The sequence below is a fragment of the Antrostomus carolinensis genome, unplaced genomic scaffold (assembly GCF_000700745.2).
Source record: "Antrostomus carolinensis isolate BGI_N321 unplaced genomic scaffold, ASM70074v2 scaffold5053, whole genome shotgun sequence".
Classification (NCBI taxonomy): domain Eukaryota; kingdom Metazoa; phylum Chordata; class Aves; order Caprimulgiformes; family Caprimulgidae; genus Antrostomus; species Antrostomus carolinensis.
The window spans coordinates 47881-69070 of NW_010307126.1; the positions used below are offsets into that span (position 1 = coordinate 47881).

Sequence of the window (21190 nt, forward strand, 5' to 3'; positions counted from 1 at the left end):
CTGCAATTAAGGGAAGATCCATTAAAGTATTGAGCATCTTTTCAGTAAGTCAGGAACACACGTTTTTTGGCTGCAATATAAACGTGTGGCACAGTATCTTGTGGAACAAAATTTTGTGTTTGGTAGGCTGGTTCATTGATCTATTTTCTTTTAGTATATGGAATTTGAACACAACAAACCCACCTCTTCTTTCCTTTTAAAATTAGAGGAAATTTGCCAGATCTGATGCATTAACACTACGACTATCACGGTTGTGCTGGCAGAAATCTACACATCTGCTTCTTTTAAGTTTGTCCAGCACTCTAAATAAATTTTTGTCAAGTTAGTCAAATCTCACTACAGTTTCGCCCACTTATCTTGATAAAAATGATGGAAGACCTGGACAACTGTCATGTTTCCCTTGCTTGCCAGACATTTGATATCAGCATAGCACAGACACCAGCTAAGACCTATGTTGCTATCGGTTTCTGGGGTTGGTTTACACATACTAGCTTCTTTGCCTAGAGTTGCAGATGTTCTTGTGTTGAGAATCACAAGGCACACCAACACTGGATGAGGCAGGCCAGCTCCTCAGATTGAGCTTTCAATTCCAGTCCCTGAATGCTCCTGAGTCACTTACGGCAACGTTCCTGATCTGTGGCCCTGCAAACCACCGTAACTGCTCAAGGACAGCCTGGAAGACCTCTGTTTTGTAAGGAGGAAGCTCTGCCACTGTTTTTCTCAGCACCTCCTCTACTGAGCTCAGGGTACAGGCAGCGCCAAAGGTGACCCCTGTAAACAAACAAATGAAAATAACTGTTGTTCTCCCAAATACCAATGTAGAGGAGGATGGTTATATAACCATGTCTACAAAGCTTACATGCCACTGAGTTTAATTAGACAGCAGGGTTTACAGAAGACATACAGTCACACTGGACTATTTTGTATGCACTGCATGTAAACATCACATCCTCAGAGCAAAATTCACCTTTAAATCACAGCTCATGGTGGTACTGCCTCTCACATGGCAGCAACCCACAGCCCTTTTGCCTCAGGATATCATGAATGATGTTGCCCTCCTATGGCTATTAGTTTGTCCTTTGACAAGTGAGCTCCAACTCCTGTCCAGTTTCCACACCTTAAACGTGCTACCAGGCACTGGCCACGTGCACTACGTTGTCCTAATTACTTTTAACTATATGTAAGGTTGACTTGTTTCCACCATGAAGATAAATGCAATACTTAGTCACTTAGACTGTCAAATCCAGCATCTTTTCCCCAGTTACTATTTTTCAAATCTTTCTAAATAAAAAGATTGCCCATTGACACCCATTATTAACCCGGTTAATATACGCAAAACAGTGGGCACCAAACAGATAAAATGTCTATTATACCACCTCCTAGTGAAAGCCCTCTTTGCTTCTCCATTTATTTTTACATATCACTCACTTAATTCCCTGCATGGGAGAGGCACTAATGCATACAGAAAGCAGTTTTTAATCTGGAGGTGGAGTCCCCACTCATTTCACAGGCATTCTGCCTCTTTTTTACTCACCTGTTTCAGTGTGCTGAACAGCATTCATTTCAGAGATCCATGCTGGTGCTATTATCACTGGATACAGCATGTTCTTTAACCTCATCTCAATACCTTAAGGAAAAGTAAATTTCCTACAGTTACACACATGTGACAGAGAGTCTAAGTTAACTGTTTCCCAATGAAACAGCAGCAGGCTGTTAAAGAGTCAGTTCATTGACCATCTATTACACAGATTCTATAAGGTCACAGAGATACCAAACTGAAAGCTGTTTTCCACTAATACCAGAATTTTCTCAGAGGGAAGCTGTAGAGATTCTTTTCTAGGCTTACAGTAACCTCAAATACACTGTTTAGTACTTGCGTAACCTGGCTATTGTTGTACCTAATCCTTCATGAAAAAACAATGAATACAGTGAACCATACCAAGTTTGGGGATTGCCTCCTGAATCAATTGCTCAGGAGATTAGAATTAGTAAATAGGTCTGAACTCTTCCTCAGCACCTATGTTTGCAGAAGTATATATTTTTGGGGAAAAAACACTAAGATTCCAAGTCTTGAGAGTTTACTCACTGAAAAATCTTTTAAAACACAGGTTTCACAACTTAATTCATTTTATTAAGAGGACATTTTACACCGTGCCACTCCTCTCTTCTCAAAATTCCACAAAACTAGCACAAAAGCTCAGATGTCTAGATAAACTTTTTTTTTTCCTAACACAGAAGAGGGAAAAATATTCACTGTGAGATTAATCTACCTGAGAAGAAAATTTGTTCTTACATACAACCTGAAGATTCAACAGCTTTTTAACAGCAATGGCATGAAGGTGGTTTACAAAATACCCCATGGAAAGTTTTTCAACTGCTCATAATGAGCATCACCTCTTCCTCTTACCCACTTCCGTGTTCCCCACAACGAGCTTAGCATTGGGGTACTGGGATTTGAGAGCCACCAGTTCCTTGAGAGTCGTAGGCTGGATCCAAGTCACACGCTCGCCTTTGAAACACAGCTGTTTCTGCTGTTTGTTACTCTGAGTCTGCAAAAGTGAATTCAGATAGTGCTCAGACCCTACATGAAGCCAAGAATCCCTGCTCACATGCTGCCCATGCCTATGCCAAGCTCCATCTCAGTCAAGTTACCAACAGGTGGCTGTGACATCCACCGTCTTGTTGGCAGTTAGCCATCACCCATCCTTCTACTAGCAGTGACAAGTGTCTTTTTCATGCTGACAAAAGTTTTTCCTTCCTGATACTGCCAGGTGCATCTTGCTGCCACATCTCCCTAGAAAGACCTCTGCCAGCAAGCTCCATCTGACCAAAGCTCTGGCACATGCCTGTGGTTCCAGTCATCTAAGAAGTACTGGGTTTTCCACTCTCATCTCACTGCAAAAACGTTAGTCTTTATCACTGCTGAATTTGAGTTACCAGCTGTAAGGCCAGATCCTGGTTTCATTTTTAATTCCTTCATCCAGTGACTGAAGAAAACAGACTAACATGGCTGCATCCCACCAACATCAAATCAACCCTTAGGCAGCAGAACATCTTAGAGAAGAAAACGAGGGGCTCTATCTCAAGCTAAATATATATTATTCTATGGTCTATGACAACCTACTCCTGCTGTAGCTCATGACACATTTTAGGCTGAGTGCAGCAGCAGAACTAACAACTGTATTTCATTTGTTTGTTCCATGTGAAGGAAGCTGTAAACATGCTATGTGCTGGACTAGATTCCTAGCTGGGACACATTTGCTTAGGGGAAAGCTACCCCAAAAAAAAGACAGGAATGAAACATGGAGAGAAACTCATCTCACCTAACTTTTGATGTCAGTGTGAGCCAGCCAACTTCTACTCCTGCTATAATGAGTAGAGAGAAGTTGGCACTTTTGGGAAGTCATGTAGTTGAAACATATTCAGCCACATCCCACAGCTCCTACTTTTCTTCCTACACTATGAAAGGAGCACAGGGTGATTAGCTCAGATACGGCTGCTTTAATATAGAAGTTCACGACTGAGCTAGTAAATTGAAATCTAGATGTCAGAAACTGTTCCATCCCTGAATAAACAGTGAGTTGAAAGGAAGGCAACCAAAGAGCAGACATGTATGGTGAGAAACAGAAAAGCCAGCCAGCTGGGGCAGGCACTTGGCCTGCATATCTCTTAAGCCACCCTGGCTTAAAAGCCTTCCCTTTTATAAAGCAGGGAAGCGCTCTTGCCCATGCATCTCCTTTTATCAGTAGCCATCTTCTGCGCTGCCATTTCCTCAGGGCAGAGACACTGCAGACAGTCAAACTCTGTGCAGAACAACAAAACCAACGAACCACATACTATTTTATTTTGAACTTACCATTAACTCTGGTGGGAAGATTGGCTCCTGGGTAGGGTCCAGTGGCTGGAACTCAGAAGAACTGAACAGGCTGGAGGACATCATTGTCTATGGCAGAGAAAATGCAAATGGCTGGGCAGCAGAGGAGAAAGCTATCCACATACAACCCTAACTCGTTCCTCTTTCCAGTCAAATCCCTATTACTATTTCATGGAACAAAGAATAGCAAAGACAGAAAAAAGATGCTACCTGATCCAGCGTTTCAGGTTCTTCGGACATATTTTTCTAATCACAATGCATGTCTGGTCAGAATCCCGAACACACTAACAGGTTTTTGCCAATCAAAAGTTACATCATTTTCACATCAGCACGTTAAATTACATCAAAGGTACCTTTTCTGCGGTAAAACCAGCATAAAATATAAATTGGTCTAAACTGCTTTGCATAAATACAGCTAAATTAAAAGTACTGGGCTTTGACACAGAACAAACCAGAGCTGAGACTTCAAAACATCAGAAATAGAAGGGAAAAAAAAATATATTTGCGAGGCACCTTACCACATTGTCTTCTTTTCCATTCATGCAACAGCCTGGACCATTGGCTTTTCCTCCACAGCAGTCCCCATTCTGAAGAAACAAACACACTTCAGCTATTCTACACAAAGTCAGACCATTGTTACTTCCACAGGATATATTCCTCCCCTTTCATCAATCCTTGGATCACAGAAATTTGTGGTAACATTTTTCATTAATAAGCCATTTGACAAAAGAACTCCAAGCAGCCTTAAATTGCTGGAGTATTCCACACAACACCGGATGCTTCCTAACAAAGAACCCACAATAATTCACTATAATTTTCTGGCAAATAATTTAAATATATTCTCTCCTTCCTAAATTCATTTTATATTCACACTATTTTATGTCCTAATTTATTGTTTTCATTCCTCCATTGTTTTTACCTCAACTGGTATATAAAATGTGATTAACTTTTTTTTCTCCATATATTCCAGAAGGTTCCAATTGTACAGTTTATTGGAATGGTGATTAAATTACTTCATTCATCATTGGACTGCAAAGTTTGTGAAAGATCATACTGGAGAATTAACTGCTTTTTAGATCTGTTTTCACAGAAAGATGGATCACTTCAATAAACCAGAAGCTGGTAACATATTATTTACATTTGTCATCATGCTATTTAACAAAAGTGTTGGAACTCACAGATTCAGAAGGAACACAACTAGCTCACTATTGTAAAACCTGTGTCATGACAGCTAGTCATGCTAACCAGGATACATGCAGTCGCAGTGTTTCCCAAGAGGCAGACATTCAGACCAGCTCAGATGGCTCTAAATATCTGCACCTCAGTAGAGCCAGAGAGGTGACTAATACATCAAAACTCTAATACTATATCACAAATTGAGGTTATGGCTTTTAAAATTCAGCTTACCATGCTATTTTCCCTCTCACTGCGACAGCATCCAGTGCCATTGGCTACTCTGCCACAGCAATTCAAGTCCTGTGGGGATAAGAACTGTTCTGAGAAAAATGTGCAGATTCCAAGGAAATGAAGTAGACTTGATTCCCTTTTGGGAGAAATTGATCCCACATTTATTACATCCAAAGTAGAAATGGGAGATGGAAGATGCCAAGCAAGTAGGTGTTTCCCTTGCCAACAGAAGACAGTATCCTTCAGTGTGATGGTTAGGTCATGTCCAGTCTACTAAACCAGAACAAGAGGCCTATCAGAACTACTCTGACCATTCAGTCAGTATCTCTGGTCCAGCTGGAGCTGTGAGGAGATACCTAGAGAAGAGGAAAGGGGTCAAGCACTTACAATGCCTAGTACTCTACCAGTATCCAATTGCATTCAGCTCAGGGCACTACCTTACCCAGTGTGGTTTCTGTCACTTCAGTAACCCTCAGTAGCACTCCATCCAAGTACCTGCTCAGTCTCCCATGGAGTCTAAGTTTTTGGTGCCCAGAACACCCTTTGGTGAGTTCTGCAGGTCAGAGACCTGGTATGTGCCAGACCATCTGCCTTTTTTTCATTTTCAACCTAACTCCTACTAGTTTAGCTTCTTGACACCTTGCTCTTGTATTGGAAGAAGTAGCAAACAGCAAATGCCGGTCCACATTCCACCTGACATTCACAATTTTGTAGATCTCTATCAGAGGTCAACACAAAACACTACATGGGCTATGTAGAGCCCCTTCTCCTCCCTGACATCTTTTTTACAGGCTGAAGCATCCCAGCCTACTCAGTGCTTCCTTGTATAGAAGCCAGATTACCACAGATGTGATCCTTATTCCATTTCTTTGAATCTTTTCCTGTTCTGCTATACCCTACCAGAGACGAGAGGACCAGAACTGCAGAGAGTACTCAAGTGTAGGAAGAGCCATGATGCACACAGTGGTATGGCAGTGTCTTCTGTTTTGTTCTCTACTCTTTGAAGTGTTGACTGCCAGTGAGCATTGAACTGATGCTTCCGTGGAACTGTCTACCAAGTTCATCTTGGTAGAGAAACCATGGAACAGGAAGATGACCTGTGTCTGCTCAGCTTCTAATTTTATATGTGATTGCCTTTCACTCTGTAAATTACTTTGTGTTTATTTGCCCTGAATTTTGTATCCCATTCTATTCTCCAGTTTCTCAGGTTCATAAAGTCCTTCTGAAATTCCTCAGAGTCTGTTCCTGTTGTCACTACCTAGACTAACTTGATATCAGTTAACTTACTTTCTCACATTACTCCTCACTCTTTTCTACTTCATTTAGGGATATCTTGAACAGCCTTGCTCCCACCACAGGTCCAAGCAGAATTCCACCAGTGACCTCCCTCCATTTCAAAAATACACCATTTTCTCCTACCTGTCATTTCCTGCCTTTTAACCAATCTTTCATCCATACAGAGATCTTCCCTCTTACCCCATGGCTGCTTATTGTCTTTAAAAGCCTTTGGTGAGACAATGTTGAAAGCCTGTTGGAAATCCAAGTAGACTATATCGACTGGGTTTATCAACCATTTGTAATGGATCTCACTCCTGCTTGTATTCTCTTTTGTTGATCGTAATTCTGGATAATAAAATGAAATTAATGGGCAGCATTCTAAATTCTTTACTTTTGATATTTAATAACAGTGTAGCCCCATACGTGGCTAGTAATCACTGAAGTACCTAATGATCTACTTTTCTTCACAGCCTCCAGCAGTCTTTCAGGAAGAGAGGGACTAGAGAAAACTTAAGGCAAAGCTTTGTACCTCACCCAAACCAGCAGATGAGTTCTGGGTAAGAGCTATACAGCAGTGACTTCAACTTCTTTCCAGAGCTATATCAGCTCTGCAGCTGATCTTTCAAGAGAGCAACTTTCTCATCAGATTCCCCCACAGGATATCCCTATTCATGCACTGTACTTTTACATTTTTTCCACATCAGGGATCATCTGCAAGCTGTATTATGCAGAAATGTTGAGTTTTCCAAATACTTAACAAAAAAGAATTACAGGGTCTGATTACCTGTGATCCAGAAAGGGACCATCAGGCAGATCTTATTAATGTGCTCCACTTCCAGCAACTGGAGCAAGGGAGCCGGTCATCTTGTATCATTCATGTATGAAGCACATACAAAAGGGTCAAGTGTTGGAGCTGGGTTGTTGCAGCATGAATGTTTCCTTCCTCCCCATTTCAGCTCATGGTGTATTATAGTAACAGAGGGAAAGACAGCCAGCCTGCCAGATTTTTTTAAACATTATCTGAAGCCACTTACTTTAGCAAATGTCCTGTATCCTTCCAGAATGGGTCTGTATCCTGTACACCGACACAAGTTCCCTGCATTGCCAGAGCAAAAGGTTAAAGATTTAGCATCATTTGGCTGAGAACTTATCTTCTTTTAGAAGATGTTATTGCTTCTCACAAAAGCTTGTCAAATCTAGATAAAGCTAATGAAAAAACTGTGAGGGGGGAAAAAATCTGTTACCACAATCATATCATCCCTTTTTGTTGAAATTTTAAATCAAAAATAATTTAGGAAAAAATTCAATCCATCTTATTCAGTATTCATTTACCTCAATTGTGAGTCTAACCAGTATACCAAATATCTGGTCTCCTGAATTACAAAGAATTACCATCTCCTGCATCTGATTTTCTCTCAGGTCACTGCCAGAAGCCTGGTAACAGCTCTACCCTCAGCAATAACAGCAGGCTCTCAGATGATGTACACAGCTGGATTCTGCCCCACTCCATCATCCATATTGCTGTCTTGGTCCTTGAGGTTGGTTGGCCCAGATGCTCTGTCACCTCTGCAGGCTTTTGTGACAGTAATGAATAAACAAGGAGATGTGGAAGCTCTTATAAGGCCCCTAGGGATAGGCCATCTTTGTTCTGTGTTAAGCTTAGTGGGGTTCTAATGCAAGACTGAGGCCACTTGCCCCTGCTTCAGGATAAACAACGAGCTTCTGTGAAATTTTCCACAGACAATTTTTGTTCACTTCATAGCACCTGGCCAGTCTCCTAGTGGAAAAGCTTGTTCTTAACCTTGTAACAATCGGCTATCTTTAACAAAACACATTAAACAAAGGTGGACCTCCATCCCATTTGGTGAAGCAAATGTAATGAAAGAATAGGTTGCATCTCTGAAGGGCTATGAGTATTACCTTGGAAAGCATCTTCTATGTCCTCCATTTTGGGCTCGGGTTTGTTTCGAAGCAGCGTATACATGGACATGACAATGCCTGGAGTGCAAAAGCCACATTGGGACCCATGACTTTTTGCTATTCTCTCCTGAGAAAAAGTAACAAAAACCTTCAGCTCATAATATCAATGTTAGTTCATTGTTGTGTTTGTTTCTGTAACACCTCTTAAAAAAAGCCCCAACAATCCCACCAGGGGAGCCAAGAGTATCATCAGATGTTTTCTGATGAAACGGTCAATTAATCTGTGAAGCAGACTTCTAAGAGAACACTGAAAAGTTTGCATCTAGGCTTTGAATTCCCAATATAACTGAAGGCAACAAGAATCCTCCAATGTGATCAGGAATTCTTCAGATTTACCATGCTAGAAAGGTTGGGGCTATTTGTATAGACCTGAGTTTGAATTTCAAAGCTTATCTGCTAGAGTCTTTAAAAGAGGTAGCAAAAAGATGACAAACAAACAAAGGTCAGACTAGCTGCCATCCATTCATGCATGTCTAACTTATTTTTCACTTTGTTGTTTACCATCTCAGATAAGTATTGGCTCAAGTCCTACCCACTGTACAAACTGAGATGAATCATAGTTTCCCTTAAAGGAGCAGTATCTCAGACAAAGCTGAGGCAAGTCTGCTTCCATAAAAGTGCTAGAAGAGCAAGGCTTCACATTCCTGTCACTCTTCCCCACCAAGAATATCTGTGACTCTAGAAACACTGATGAACCAAACCTCATTGCACCACTGCACCACCTAACTATGCAGGATGAGAAACCAAGGTCATTCATAGAAGGCCATAGGAGAGCCAAAATCTAATTCAGATTTCCAGTCTCCAAGTCATTATACAGGCTTTCACCACATCAGTCTTCCCTGTTCCTAGAATTTGTTCCAGGATGTGGACCAAATACAGCCACATAGTTCTAGAACAAAAGCATTAGCAATTCAGCCAGGACAGCACCAGTTAACTTGTTAGGGCATAACAGAGCTGCAGCATTGATCCAGGAGTTTGATTCCATCACTTAGTCATTCCTGCAAGTAAAGACTACTCATGTGGAAAGTCAAACTCTTGTCTTTAACGTTATGATGGAGGTCCCAACACCCTGGAACAGGATTAATTAACATAAGAAGAAAACATGTTTTAAAGTTACCAGTATTAACAGTTTACCTGGGCTGGGTGCAGTCTGGATTTTGTGTTTCCTATGCCTTCAACAGTAGTTACAGCTACGTGATGCAGGGCACAGACAGGGAAGAGGCAAGCATTGGCAGTATGGTGGCTAAAACAGTAAATTAAGGTCATTTCATGTGACAGTGCTGCTCAACAAAGGAAAAAGGGAACAGGAGAACTGAAGAGTACTCAGAAACTGTAGCAGTGGACATAATAGGAGAACTTAAATAGATATAATACAGGTATTAGTTACAAGCCAAATCCTACAGCACCTACTCATCCAAAGTTGTCATCAACTTCACTTGAATTTTCAACTGAATCTGTAATTTTAAACTGAGTATGCCCCATAGGATTTGACCTAGAAATAACACTAAACATCCTCATTCCATGTTAAACTGGGACTAGCTACTTTTTTTCATTTATATCAGGACAGAATAATGACCCTAAAGATATCTTATTCAAGGAAACATTACTAAGCAGAACCATTAAGTTAGATGATCCTAAGTTAAAGTATCTCCAAGCATTATTCCAAATATATCCAAGATTTCAGTGCTTTCCATTCCCCACAGAAAAAATAAACTAGGGCCCGTTCCTCTGCCTCACACTCTCTCTCCATTCCCCTTTTTGTTCAATTCCATTGCTTCACTCTTCAATTAATTAAAGAGAGAACAGGAGGAAAGTTTATGTCTCAGGAAACAAGAGTTATTCTGAAGGTTATAATAGAAGTAGAGAAAAAGTGAATATCTGCTAGCATCCAGAAACCCAATTATTGTAGTAACGCAATAGCAAGAAAGATTTTATCACAGTAATCATTATTTGGGTCATCACAGCAAAAAGTTATATTGCCAGAAAGAAACATAAGGTTTTCTGAACTAGCCTGTGTGCTAGAGTCAGTACAAATATTTCAGGGCACAATTAAATAATTCTCTATCAGCACTGTGCAATGCTGTAGGAAAAAATAGCTTCTTGTCTCAGCCTTCTGAATATATTTTCTGAAAGTGAAAAATTACATTTTGGCAGAAACATACATTATATAATTTTTCTTTTTAAATAGTACCACATCTGGAATGTCAAGAACCTGGAACTGTTCCCATTTCATTACTCTGTTGAAGAGTTCAGATTGCAAAGGATACAGGATTTTCTTCCTAAAGGGATCATACTTGGATATCATAACAGTGCAAGCACCACATCCACCTTCTCCACAGCCTAGTTTGGTTCCACATAGGCCCACTGAGAGAACAGGAATCAAGGAAAACATGAAGAGCGTTGGCAGAAACCTGCTCAAACAGTTGTCCATCAAGGCTTAGCAACAAGTTATTCCTGGAACCCAAGCACTCATTTTTTCTGTTTAATAACTTATTTAACATAAGCAAAGTTTCACATGCTGGCATGTGAGCTTTAAGATCAACACCCAAAGCCCTAATAAGCAGGCAGTTGACATTCCAATAGACTCTTAGAATAAACAAGACATTTCTGAACTTCAACAGTTCCCACTTTCCATTAGACTCAGAAAAGGAAATGACATATGGGAGACAAAGAACACAGTAACTGCTGAGCAGGAGCTGTTCAGGCATTCAGGCACACCCCTGAGATGCATGGTGACATCTGCTTCAGCACCTCTCACCAGTGTTGGTGGACTTCTTCCTACACCTGCTGGTTCCTACCAGCTAGAAAGTGCCCAGGCAGGGGAGTCACACAGTGCTACAAGTCACACAGTTTATCACTGACATGGGAGCTGCACTTGAACTGCTCACAAGCTACCTGCATCTCAAGAATCATGGTCTGGCCACCCTAGCTTCTCTCTTGGCCTCATTTATGATGACTTCCCAAGCAATGGGGAAATCTAGGGACAAAACCAGTCAACCACACTCCCCAGTAGCTTGGTTCCCATAAAACCATAGGAGAGAGACACTGAGCCAGAAGTAGCAGAGATGCACAGAATCTCTGCACAGACACCTGGGAATCCACAAAGTGTATGGACTGGCCTAAGCAGATTCCTCCACAGGCTGCAGAGCACATGTCTGTACTTTTTCAATCAGGAATTACATCAAATATTCTGCAAAGGGATTTCAGGAAATAATTCCTCAGGTCACTTCTGCTTTGGGTTCTTTCACTCATTAGAGGGTAATTAGACTGCTGTTATTTATTGTGAAGGGGACTGGCCAATGCAGAGAGACTTTTGGTAGGAAAAGAACAGGTCCTTTCAGTGGCAATGAAAACATGCTTGAACTGAGATAATCAGAATTATGTCTGTTGCTTCCCCACAGGCTTATGACATAGGGAACTCAAATCATCTTTGCCTTCACTACAGGGATTCTAGATCTAACTGTTTTCATAAAATCATGTACCTGCTTCAGCAAAAATATAGTTTTCTTATGGCAGCCAATGCTTGTCTTGACAACAGTGCTTATCTGCCTCAATAAAACATGTTTCTCAGAGTATTTGTCTGACCCTAGCCAGACATCTACAAAATAAGTTCAGCAGAATGTTCAGGCAGAAGATCAGAAGGTTTTGAAGAGCTCGGATTATCTCCTTACAAAGCCATACACATTAGATATTAACAAGCTTAGACATAAAAGGTCTAGCAGTAAAAAGTGCACATAGGCCACTTATTTTCCCTCTTGAACTTTATCCACCCAAGACAAAATAGAGCTGTTGATAGTTCTGCTGGAAACTCCAGAGAGGAGTGGGATTTAAATCCCCATACTTCTTTCAGATCCCAGACAAACAGAACATGGCAGCGTGGTGAAATAAGTATGCACGATTCTTTTTTAAGGATGTGAACACTTTGGCATATGTACACACCCAGCTGGTCAGACAAAAACCTCAGAAAACATGGAATGACATTACCTACTGAACCAGACCTAGTATAGCCAGCCCGGTCATCACAGTAATAGCTACCCAGCTCCCAAAGCTCATCTGACTCATGTGTTGACCAGTTTCAAACAGGAGTGAAACGTGACTGCTTGCATCCACTCATGTGAACACACCCACTGTATGTGGTGGGAACCTCTGCTTCTGAGTTTGCATCCCTGGATCATCTGATAAACAGGCCACAGGATAACCAAGTTATTGGACATTAACTATCCAGTAATATCCAAATTATTGGATGATACAGCAAGCAGCTCAAGTGGCTGTAACATTTTAGCCAGAAAATTCTTTACAATTTTTGTGGAACAAACTTAAATTTCCTTCAATTTTGTTGTCTCAATATTGCTTTCTTTCCAACATATTGTAATTCCTAGCAATTCTGAGAGTTTTCCCTTTAAAGTGTTAATAAATTATTTAAGGTTTAGATAAAGTATATTATTTAAAATTTGCTATCAAGCTTGGAATATCACCTGTAATCTTTGCCAGCAAGAAATACCAGACCATGCAGAGCACTCCCTCCTAAACTCTGTGCACAAGCTCTGCCTAGCACTCAAGTGGCAAGCAGAACAGTAAACAATTATGAAATGCTGTAGGCATTTAAAGCCTTCTGCAGTTTCTTCTGACACTGGATACATTTTCTTCGTAGATAGGTTAGCAGGGTTGTTTCTGGGTCCACATCTTTTTCCACCACCTGCAAGAAGAGAAAAGTACCGTTACACACAGAATGCTTTACAACACAGATATGTTAGTTGGAAAGAGAAAATTTGGTCTTTCTGCAACTTCTTTTAAAAAGCAGGGAGCAAAATCACTGATTAACTCCACTTACTAGGTTTAGCAATGTTAGTCATTTATTCAGACATGTTTCCTTGAATTTATTGTGACAAAGTATATTCACTACATACATTTTTCAGCCATAGCACAACTGAGGCAAATCTTAAAAAAAAAACTTTAATCAAAAACAGCAAATAGATTTAGTAGTGAGCAGAGATAGAAAGAAATGTGCTTTGTACTTGAGTTTTGAATTCTTCACATATCCTCAAATTGCATCTCATCTTTATTGATCATGCATAACTGACCCCTGCCCCTTTTCCTTCTTACTTAATTTAGAAGAGACAGAGAAAAACAGATAAACAGAATGACAGAAACAGCATCAGTAATGGACTTTGAAGAGGGGAGGGGAAAGAAAGCAAACAAAAAACCCACAGAAACATAACAGTAGAAAAGCTAACATGACCAAGACAGGTGCTGCAGGACAGACAGTAAGTACTAATCATCTTGATGTTTGTCTTTCTTCCCTGCTAATGCTAAATCAGTGTTACATTAGTAGACATTCTGGATGTGGGAATGTGAAATTCCAACCAAAGAGGAATTTTCTCTGCACATTCCAAGTCAGCTCCATCCTATCAGTGAACAACACTATTAGCAGTTATCTATTAGACATAAATTTAGATTTTACTTCAACCTCTGCCCAGTGGTCAGAAACCAAAGTTCTGCCCTTGCCTCCAAATGGCCGCAGAGCTTGTCTTCCCCTTTTTCTGTTATTAAAAGAGTGTCAAGAAACTTTTCCAACTTCAGTGTGTGCCAGAATGTAATCATGTGTTCTTGGCTTTTACATTGTGCAAGTCCTAAGTACAATAGTTACAGTTTATTTAAATTAATCACTCCCGGTTTGAAGGGCAAATTGAAACAGAGGTCATTTGTGTAACGCTTTTTTCTTACTGATAAGAAACCTTCACAACCTCTGTACTGCTTCAGTGTTATGCCTTTGACACGTGACAGGGTTATTCTAAAGAGACAACGTTCATACTTCCTATTTGAGTCCATGTTTTTAGAACCATCTGATAAAGTTGCTGCTACAAAACACAACTGGTCATTTTTTGCACATCTCATTCCTGCATTGAGGATAATCTACAAGGAAACAGAGTTCATTCTTCTAGCTTGTGGACGTCTTACTGTAAATCATGCAGCACTCATATTGCTGCTAATCAGAGTGGAGCGCTCCTGTTCCCTCACCTTCTGGATGTATAGAAACAAGGCCATACAGTGGCTCTCTCATGATCTCTCTCATGACCAGTTGGTTCAGAGTAAGCACGTATAACCCTCTGCAGTAGTTTGGTAAAGAGACAAACATGAGAAGATAATTCCAAAATGCCTGTGACTAGTGTCCCATGCCCGTTTCACGGGCAAAGAGCCTTCCCCAGCAACTCATACCCTTACTGTCCAGCTGAGTTTCTTCCTCGGGGCTGTGCCAATGGCCATTGCAAACCCTTCCAAAACAGCTTCCAAGATAGCCAGGCAGAGAGAAAAAGCTTCAGAATAGTTTTCCAGATAGTTACGGAATACTGAGATTAATCTATGCTTAGATCAAAGAAAATGTCTCACAAAGTTTTTTTGAAAGAATCCAAGAAGCACTCCATCATGTAGTCAAACCAAGCAATTAAAAGTTCGACCAAATGGGTCAGTGTTAAAGAAGTAGTAAAACACGTGCCTAAGCCTTCATTCAGCAAAGCATTCAGCCACTCAGCTGCACACGCGTTTAGTGAAGAATTTAAGCACGTGTTAAGTAAGAAAGTAAAACCTTTGCTCAAGTTCATCAGAAGGTGTCTCCCACTATGTAGCAGAACACATTCTTAACAATCCACTCTCACCCTGTTCAAACCAATAGCCCCAATTCCTACTTCAGTCACTTCAAACTACTGACTGTAGCTGTGTATCTGCAATGCTGGCTGAGACTTGGGATCAGAGGGAGATAAAGTGTAAGAATTTGGAGGACATTCTGGATTAAACCAAATCTCACATGTCAGAGAGCAAGGAGTTATTTCTTTGCTTTTAGACTCTTGGTGGGGCAATGCTTGTTTATGAGTCTCTCTTGCTGGACACACAGTAAGAACTTTTTACTGTTCCTGCCTTTTGTTCATTGTCATTGATGCTGGTTTTGTCCTCCAACACATCATTCCTCCAGTGGCTTGTGAGACTCACCTGCTGTGATTTGTTCTTAAAATATTTTAAAACCCTGTGGGTTGGGATAACATCTCTTGTCTGATGCCTAGAACAATATGATTCACAGCTCAACACCTTACCTATCAAAACAATTCTTGCTCACCTCCCGCAGTGTCCCTGTACTGAAACTGAAGTTATACCCATTGCCTTCAGTGGAATTAGGATCAGTCCACTTAGATATTGCAATTAAAGAAATATTTCCTGTTTGTTCAGTTACTAGTTTTCAGGGCTTTTGTTTAATTTTTTAAACCAAATGTCACATTGCCAAATACATCAGATTGATGGCTACATTTTGACAGATTCAAAACTGTGGATTTTACTGCATGTGGTAGCTTAAATATTAGTCAAATGCAGAAAGAAACTTTGTCGGAAAAGTTAGGATGGCACTGACAGTCAAATGATCCCCAACAAATTTGCTCTGTACTTCTCTGTTTGTACTATACATCTATTTGTCCATTGATTCTAGGAATCTTAAAGACTCAGCTCACCTCAGCAGGGAGCTCAGCCTGGCACTACAGCTCTTCAAGCTTTAAGTACTACATGGAACAAGTTCCTAAGCAGTACTCTACATTTTTACAGCCCATGGGTTGGTCCAGAAGTGTTGAGCTCAGTTCCTTATTATTTCACATACAAAACTTGAATCTCAATAAATATTTTGCCTTTCCATTAACTCAGATATCTTTGCCTTTATAACATAAAGCATCATATTTAAATTAGCATTCCCAGAAAGATAAACAGAAGATTTTTTCAATTTAAAAGAACAGTATTCCCGCAAGATAAATATAAGAACAAAAAGGAAAATAAAACAGAAGTTTTACTAGTTTACCAAGCAATATGCTAAGCTCTTCAGCAGCTAGGGCCTTTAAATGAAAGACATGCTTTTCTGAACAACAAGCTCCCATTCAATCACTGGTCCCTAGTCACTCAATTAGTTGCCAGAAGAGAAGGTAAAAGATTTTAACCAGACTGCCACACAGCAAATCAGACTGGTCAACGGTAAAGATCCCCTGTGACCTTAAAATCTGTGAATGTGTATTCCTGAAGTCACTAAGAGATTTTAAATTCATGTACTAGGGAAAAGGATTAGAACACAGATGAACAAACTGAATATAACCACACAATGTAAATCTGTTATTGGTCATGAGAACATTTTGTTCTGCTTTAAACAGTACTCTGAAAACTTGTAATTCACTGTTTATATAGGACCCAGAGGGTCACAAAGCTCAAAAATCCTGTATTTTGGCTGGTCCCATCTGCAATCGAACATCCACAGGCTTTGGAAGAGGTCTAGTGTGGCTTCCAGCATAGACCCCCTCTTAACATTCAGGACAGAAATAGAAATATTGACTCCACATGTTTGAACTAAAATTACATGCTACATATGCATGAGACAGGCTTGTCAGCTGAGGAAAACAAAATTGCCACTATTAGCTTTAAATTGCATGTGTTGTTTTCCATTCTAGTCTAGGGCAGACTATCAAGATAACTTTGTGTTAGTTGTATGCCAAGCTTTATGTCCAGTGAAGTAAACAGGTGCTTAAAATAAACAATCCTGAATGTGAAGTATGCTCAGCTGTTCTGAGGAGACTTTTTCTTGACAACATTGCATACTGGGCTAATGCAAGAGAAGGATTCGCTGCCATGAAAGTCCCTATCTTATCAACCACCTCTTATCATGCAGTTTTGCGCTATGACAGAATATCAGCAGCCCATTAACAATGTCAAGCTGTCACGAATTCACACAGCAGTAACCTTTCCCACTGGCCATGCTACCACATTCTTTGCAGCAAATCAACTGTAATATTTAGTCAGGACTCCAGATGGATGGAGCCATATCCGAACTTGCTACCTGCTGTTTCAGCAGCATTGCCCAGGTACTTCCCACCATCCCTTCCATCACAATTTCTCATGTGCAGAAATGTCCTAACAAACTTCAAATTTATTGCCGCAGGTCAGATTGCCCCATGAGTCCAATCCCCTCTCTTAAACCTGCATTTGGTGGGGGTGTAACTCAAGACACTTTGGCAGCACACTCAAAAAGGGACTAGGAAAAAAAAGAAAATATCACTGGAGGCTCCAGGTAGAGCACAACCCATGAAGCCCTCTCCTCTCTGATCAAGTGGAGCCTTCTTCTTTGCTAGCACTGCTGGTTCCATGAGCCACCAGGGTAGGATGCTGACACAGCCTTGACATGTGGAAGGAGCTGGTACCATTGGCAGTATTAATCTTTCCCTGGTGTTTTTTTGTTGGGTTTTTTTTAGCCAGCAACTGCCAAGATCACACTGTGATAAACCCCTTTACACATGCACAAGGTCAGCTCTGAGATACGGCTTTTGTAAACAGAAACTGCAGTTCCATAATGCACTAAGGGCAATGCCATTCACAGCACGTTCCTTAGCTTCAGGACATAGGAAAAACAGACAACAGATACAAAAGGAAGTGATTGTCTCCTGCTGCTAGCCTTCAGGGTCTAGGCTGCTCTTCCTCCCCTTCTCTGCCTCACCCCACATCCATAAAAGAGTCCCACAGAGCCATGCTCCTGTAATACCTGAGCACCAACTGTAAATGTATATAGAAATTTGTTTATAAATTCTTCATACCTACCACAAGTGGCATATTGATTTTGAACCTAAGCTGGTCTGGCACTAGAATTATAATTCTCTTTCATTAGAGCATATCAGAAAAAGAAAACAAGACAGTACACTTTGCCTGTATCAGGGTCTGAATTGCCCAACATGTTTGTGGCAACCTCCTACTGCAAGACTCAGAAAGCTGCCAGTTTACCCTCTAAAAATTGAGGTTCACAGAGGAGGAATCTGAACTCACTAAAACCTTCATAGAGCGAGAAGATGACAAGTTAATGTCATACCATCTGCCCCCATCATAGCAGAAAATTCATCAGACGAAATTCACAGATCATCTTGTGCCACTGCTTCACAATCTTGATTAGCAGACTCAATCAGCTAGTCATGATTAACTTGGAGCTTCAAGTTTTCATCTCCCTCTAGAAACAATGAACAGCTGGTAGGTCATTTAACTTTTATATAGGAACCATTACTGATCTGTGCGAGCAAGGCTTCAGTTGTCACCTTTCTTCATAAAACCTCAGAACCAGAGCTGGGTTCTACATCAGTATTATATTCAAGAGCTCTTTCACTAACTTATAATCCATACCAGATAAACTTCATTCTTCACCTAACTGACTATTGATACTTAGATAAAACAAAACTTTGATATCAAATGCTCTAGCACCTTGGAAAGTTCAAACTCCAATCCAGTTTGGGATCCAAATTCATAACTAAAATACTTTAATTGTAGCAACAATCTTATCCACATTTACACTTGATTAAATTAGCATGAAAGATCAACAAAAGCAAAATTGATAGCAATCCTGTGCCAGTCTGTAGGGCAGAGCACAGAGCTTTTTAAGCAAGAATATTGTGCAATACCTCAAGGGATTAAAATAATTAATAGCCCAAACTTAGTGCTGCATGTGTTGTACCCCTAAGCAGTGCACAGGGAAGGTCCATGAACTCTCAGCTCCACAGTACACAGTGGATATGCAACCCCTTCCCTCCCCAAGTTTCCCAGCTGGAAGCTGCTTCGGCACAAGTTGCCCTGCCCAAGTACCTAGGCAAGGGAAAGGCAGTGGGGCGTGATCAACACTGAGCCGAGCTCAGAAAGAGAACTAACTTGGTACTCAGAGTTCAAAAAAGAGGCAGCCTTGACTTGTTACAAGCTTTTGAAGAGTCAAGGCTGCAGTGCTAGCCAGGGAAAGTCCAAACTGAGAAAGGGGGCTCTGGGACAAACTGTTCAAAGGTCTCCAGCATGTGCAAGGACCCCCCCCACCCTCTTGTGAGACACAGTCACTTCTTAGGTACCTGTCAGCAGTTGCTCTAGGGAAGAGTATCAGTTAATGGGCTTTGCTTTTAAAGAGTTTTATAGCTTCTTAAATGGAAATGGAATTAACATTTTACTTAAATCCCTTTTAAAAACCCAATGTCAGAATTACTTACTGAACATAGGAATTATATATGGATACTTACATTTGAATTACATTCTCTGTATGCATTGTAATTACTGAAATTACTTCTAATAGAAATGCCTGTATTAAATCAGTGCATCTTTATTTAAAAGTAGTTACCTCAGAATTGCAGTAAATTATTGCCAACAAATCTAAAATGTAAAAGGAACATTATATATTTGTGTTACACTTTGAATAATTCACAAAGTCAAAGAAGATAAAAAGCCACTTAGCAAAGCAATAAATACTCTTCACAATTTAATATTTAGAAGTCATGGCAATTGTGCTGGTATTAGAAAACTTCAGAGGAGAAAAAAGATGACGAGAAAAATAATTAATCAAGCTACAATCCAGGAGCAAGCCGGACAGAAAGCTAGAATCTTCCTTACCTTTTTACCATTCACAAAGAAAACAAGTTCATCCCCTGTCTCGTTAGGAGCCATCCTGCACGCCTTCCAAAATTCACTCAAATAGGGCCACAGATCACCCTTCCAAGAGCAGCCCTACACCCCACAGCGAAGTGAGCCCCAGCAATACGACAAGTAATATGAGTCTGCCTCAAGAATGTTTGACTTTATTTCTACATCGGTGCCCTGCGAAACCCCATATTATATAAGAGCCAACGAAGAGGCGTGCCAGCTGCCTTTGGTTGGTGCTTCTGCAGCAGTAATGACAGAAAAGGAGCTGGAACAAGCAGAGTGACCCGCCCCCTTTTATATAGCAATAGATCACAATTCAACTGCATTCCCTTTAGATTATACTGCCAGGCTTGGGGCACTCGGAGTGTGCCACTGCAACGGCTGCCAGGAATTCACTGTATTTTGCAATACAACACAAACTCCAGGGGAGGGGGCGGGGGGGCGGTTCTCCCAACCATCCCTCACCAAATATTGGCAAGAAAAAGCTCTGTTTCCCTTGCTTTGTGTACAACCATCCACCTGGCATTCACCATGCAGAGGTCTCTCATGAGAGCGTCTGCTTATTTAAAAGCTCAATACATGCACATCAGCTAGTAGACTGACTGCAAGACTATTTCACTATTTTTTCTTACAGTTTTAAAGCTACAGTACCCTCCACCTGCAAGGACATAATTTAAACAGAGATGTATTTGCCCAGAATAAAGCAATTCTAGAGAACTGACACTCTGATCCAGCACCTCAAAAGAGGTGCTGGGCTAAGACAATAATGTTTTCACTGGGCTCTTAAAGCATTTAGGCTTACCTTTTTTGGCTTAATTCTCACATCCTGGAGCTTAAGTGCATGTTGCAAGTGAAACACAGAGGAAAGCCAATACTTTGAAGAATTTTTTGTCTTCCATTTCCTTGGTGGTGGTTTCTTCCGGTTTCTCCATTACACAACCATACATTTTGCATTAAGTCTTCCTGTTTTTTTCTTCCAAAGTTGTCACTGAATTGTCCACAGACCCCTAGACATGACAAACACTGATTTCATGAATGAGATATCTAAACCCCTAATTCCAGTTTAAAATTCTTCCACAAAACAGCACAATTCCAGTGTCTCATGGAAGTTTCCTAGTACTGTACTTAACCCTGTCTGCTCCATTCTGATTTTTGTGAATTTGCTTTCCTTCAACATATCAGACTTATCAGTTTCAATTAGTT

The 21190-nt window shown here is 40.6% G+C and overlaps 1 protein-coding gene across 2 annotated transcripts in view; it reads right to left on the reverse strand.

Moving 5' to 3' along the window:
• The window catches only part of XDH (xanthine dehydrogenase), a 50485-nt gene extending 30278 nt beyond the window's left edge, over nucleotides 1-20207 (reverse strand). The window contains exons 1-12 of one of the 2 annotated variants that reach the window (XM_010165313.1): nucleotides 19958-20207; nucleotides 13178-13235; nucleotides 10807-10903; nucleotides 9674-9782; nucleotides 8480-8606; nucleotides 7587-7655; nucleotides 5282-5350; nucleotides 4393-4461; nucleotides 3857-3943; nucleotides 2408-2549; nucleotides 1535-1627; nucleotides 620-771 (exon numbers count right to left, since the gene is read on the reverse strand). In XM_010165313.1, the coding sequence (XP_010163615.1) occupies nucleotides 620-771; nucleotides 1535-1627; nucleotides 2408-2549; nucleotides 3857-3943; nucleotides 4393-4461; nucleotides 5282-5284 (546 nt within the window). In that variant the 5' untranslated portion in view covers nucleotides 5285-5350; nucleotides 7587-7655; nucleotides 8480-8606; ... (2 more) ...; nucleotides 13178-13235; nucleotides 19958-20207. The remainder of the gene's footprint in view (nucleotides 1-619; nucleotides 772-1534; nucleotides 1628-2407; nucleotides 2550-3856; nucleotides 3944-4392; nucleotides 4462-5281; nucleotides 5351-7586; nucleotides 7656-8479; nucleotides 8607-9673; nucleotides 9783-10806; nucleotides 10904-13177; nucleotides 13236-19957) is intronic. The other variant, XM_010165312.1, reaches the window with a different exon arrangement.
• Between the last annotated feature and the right edge of the window lie 983 nt (nucleotides 20208-21190).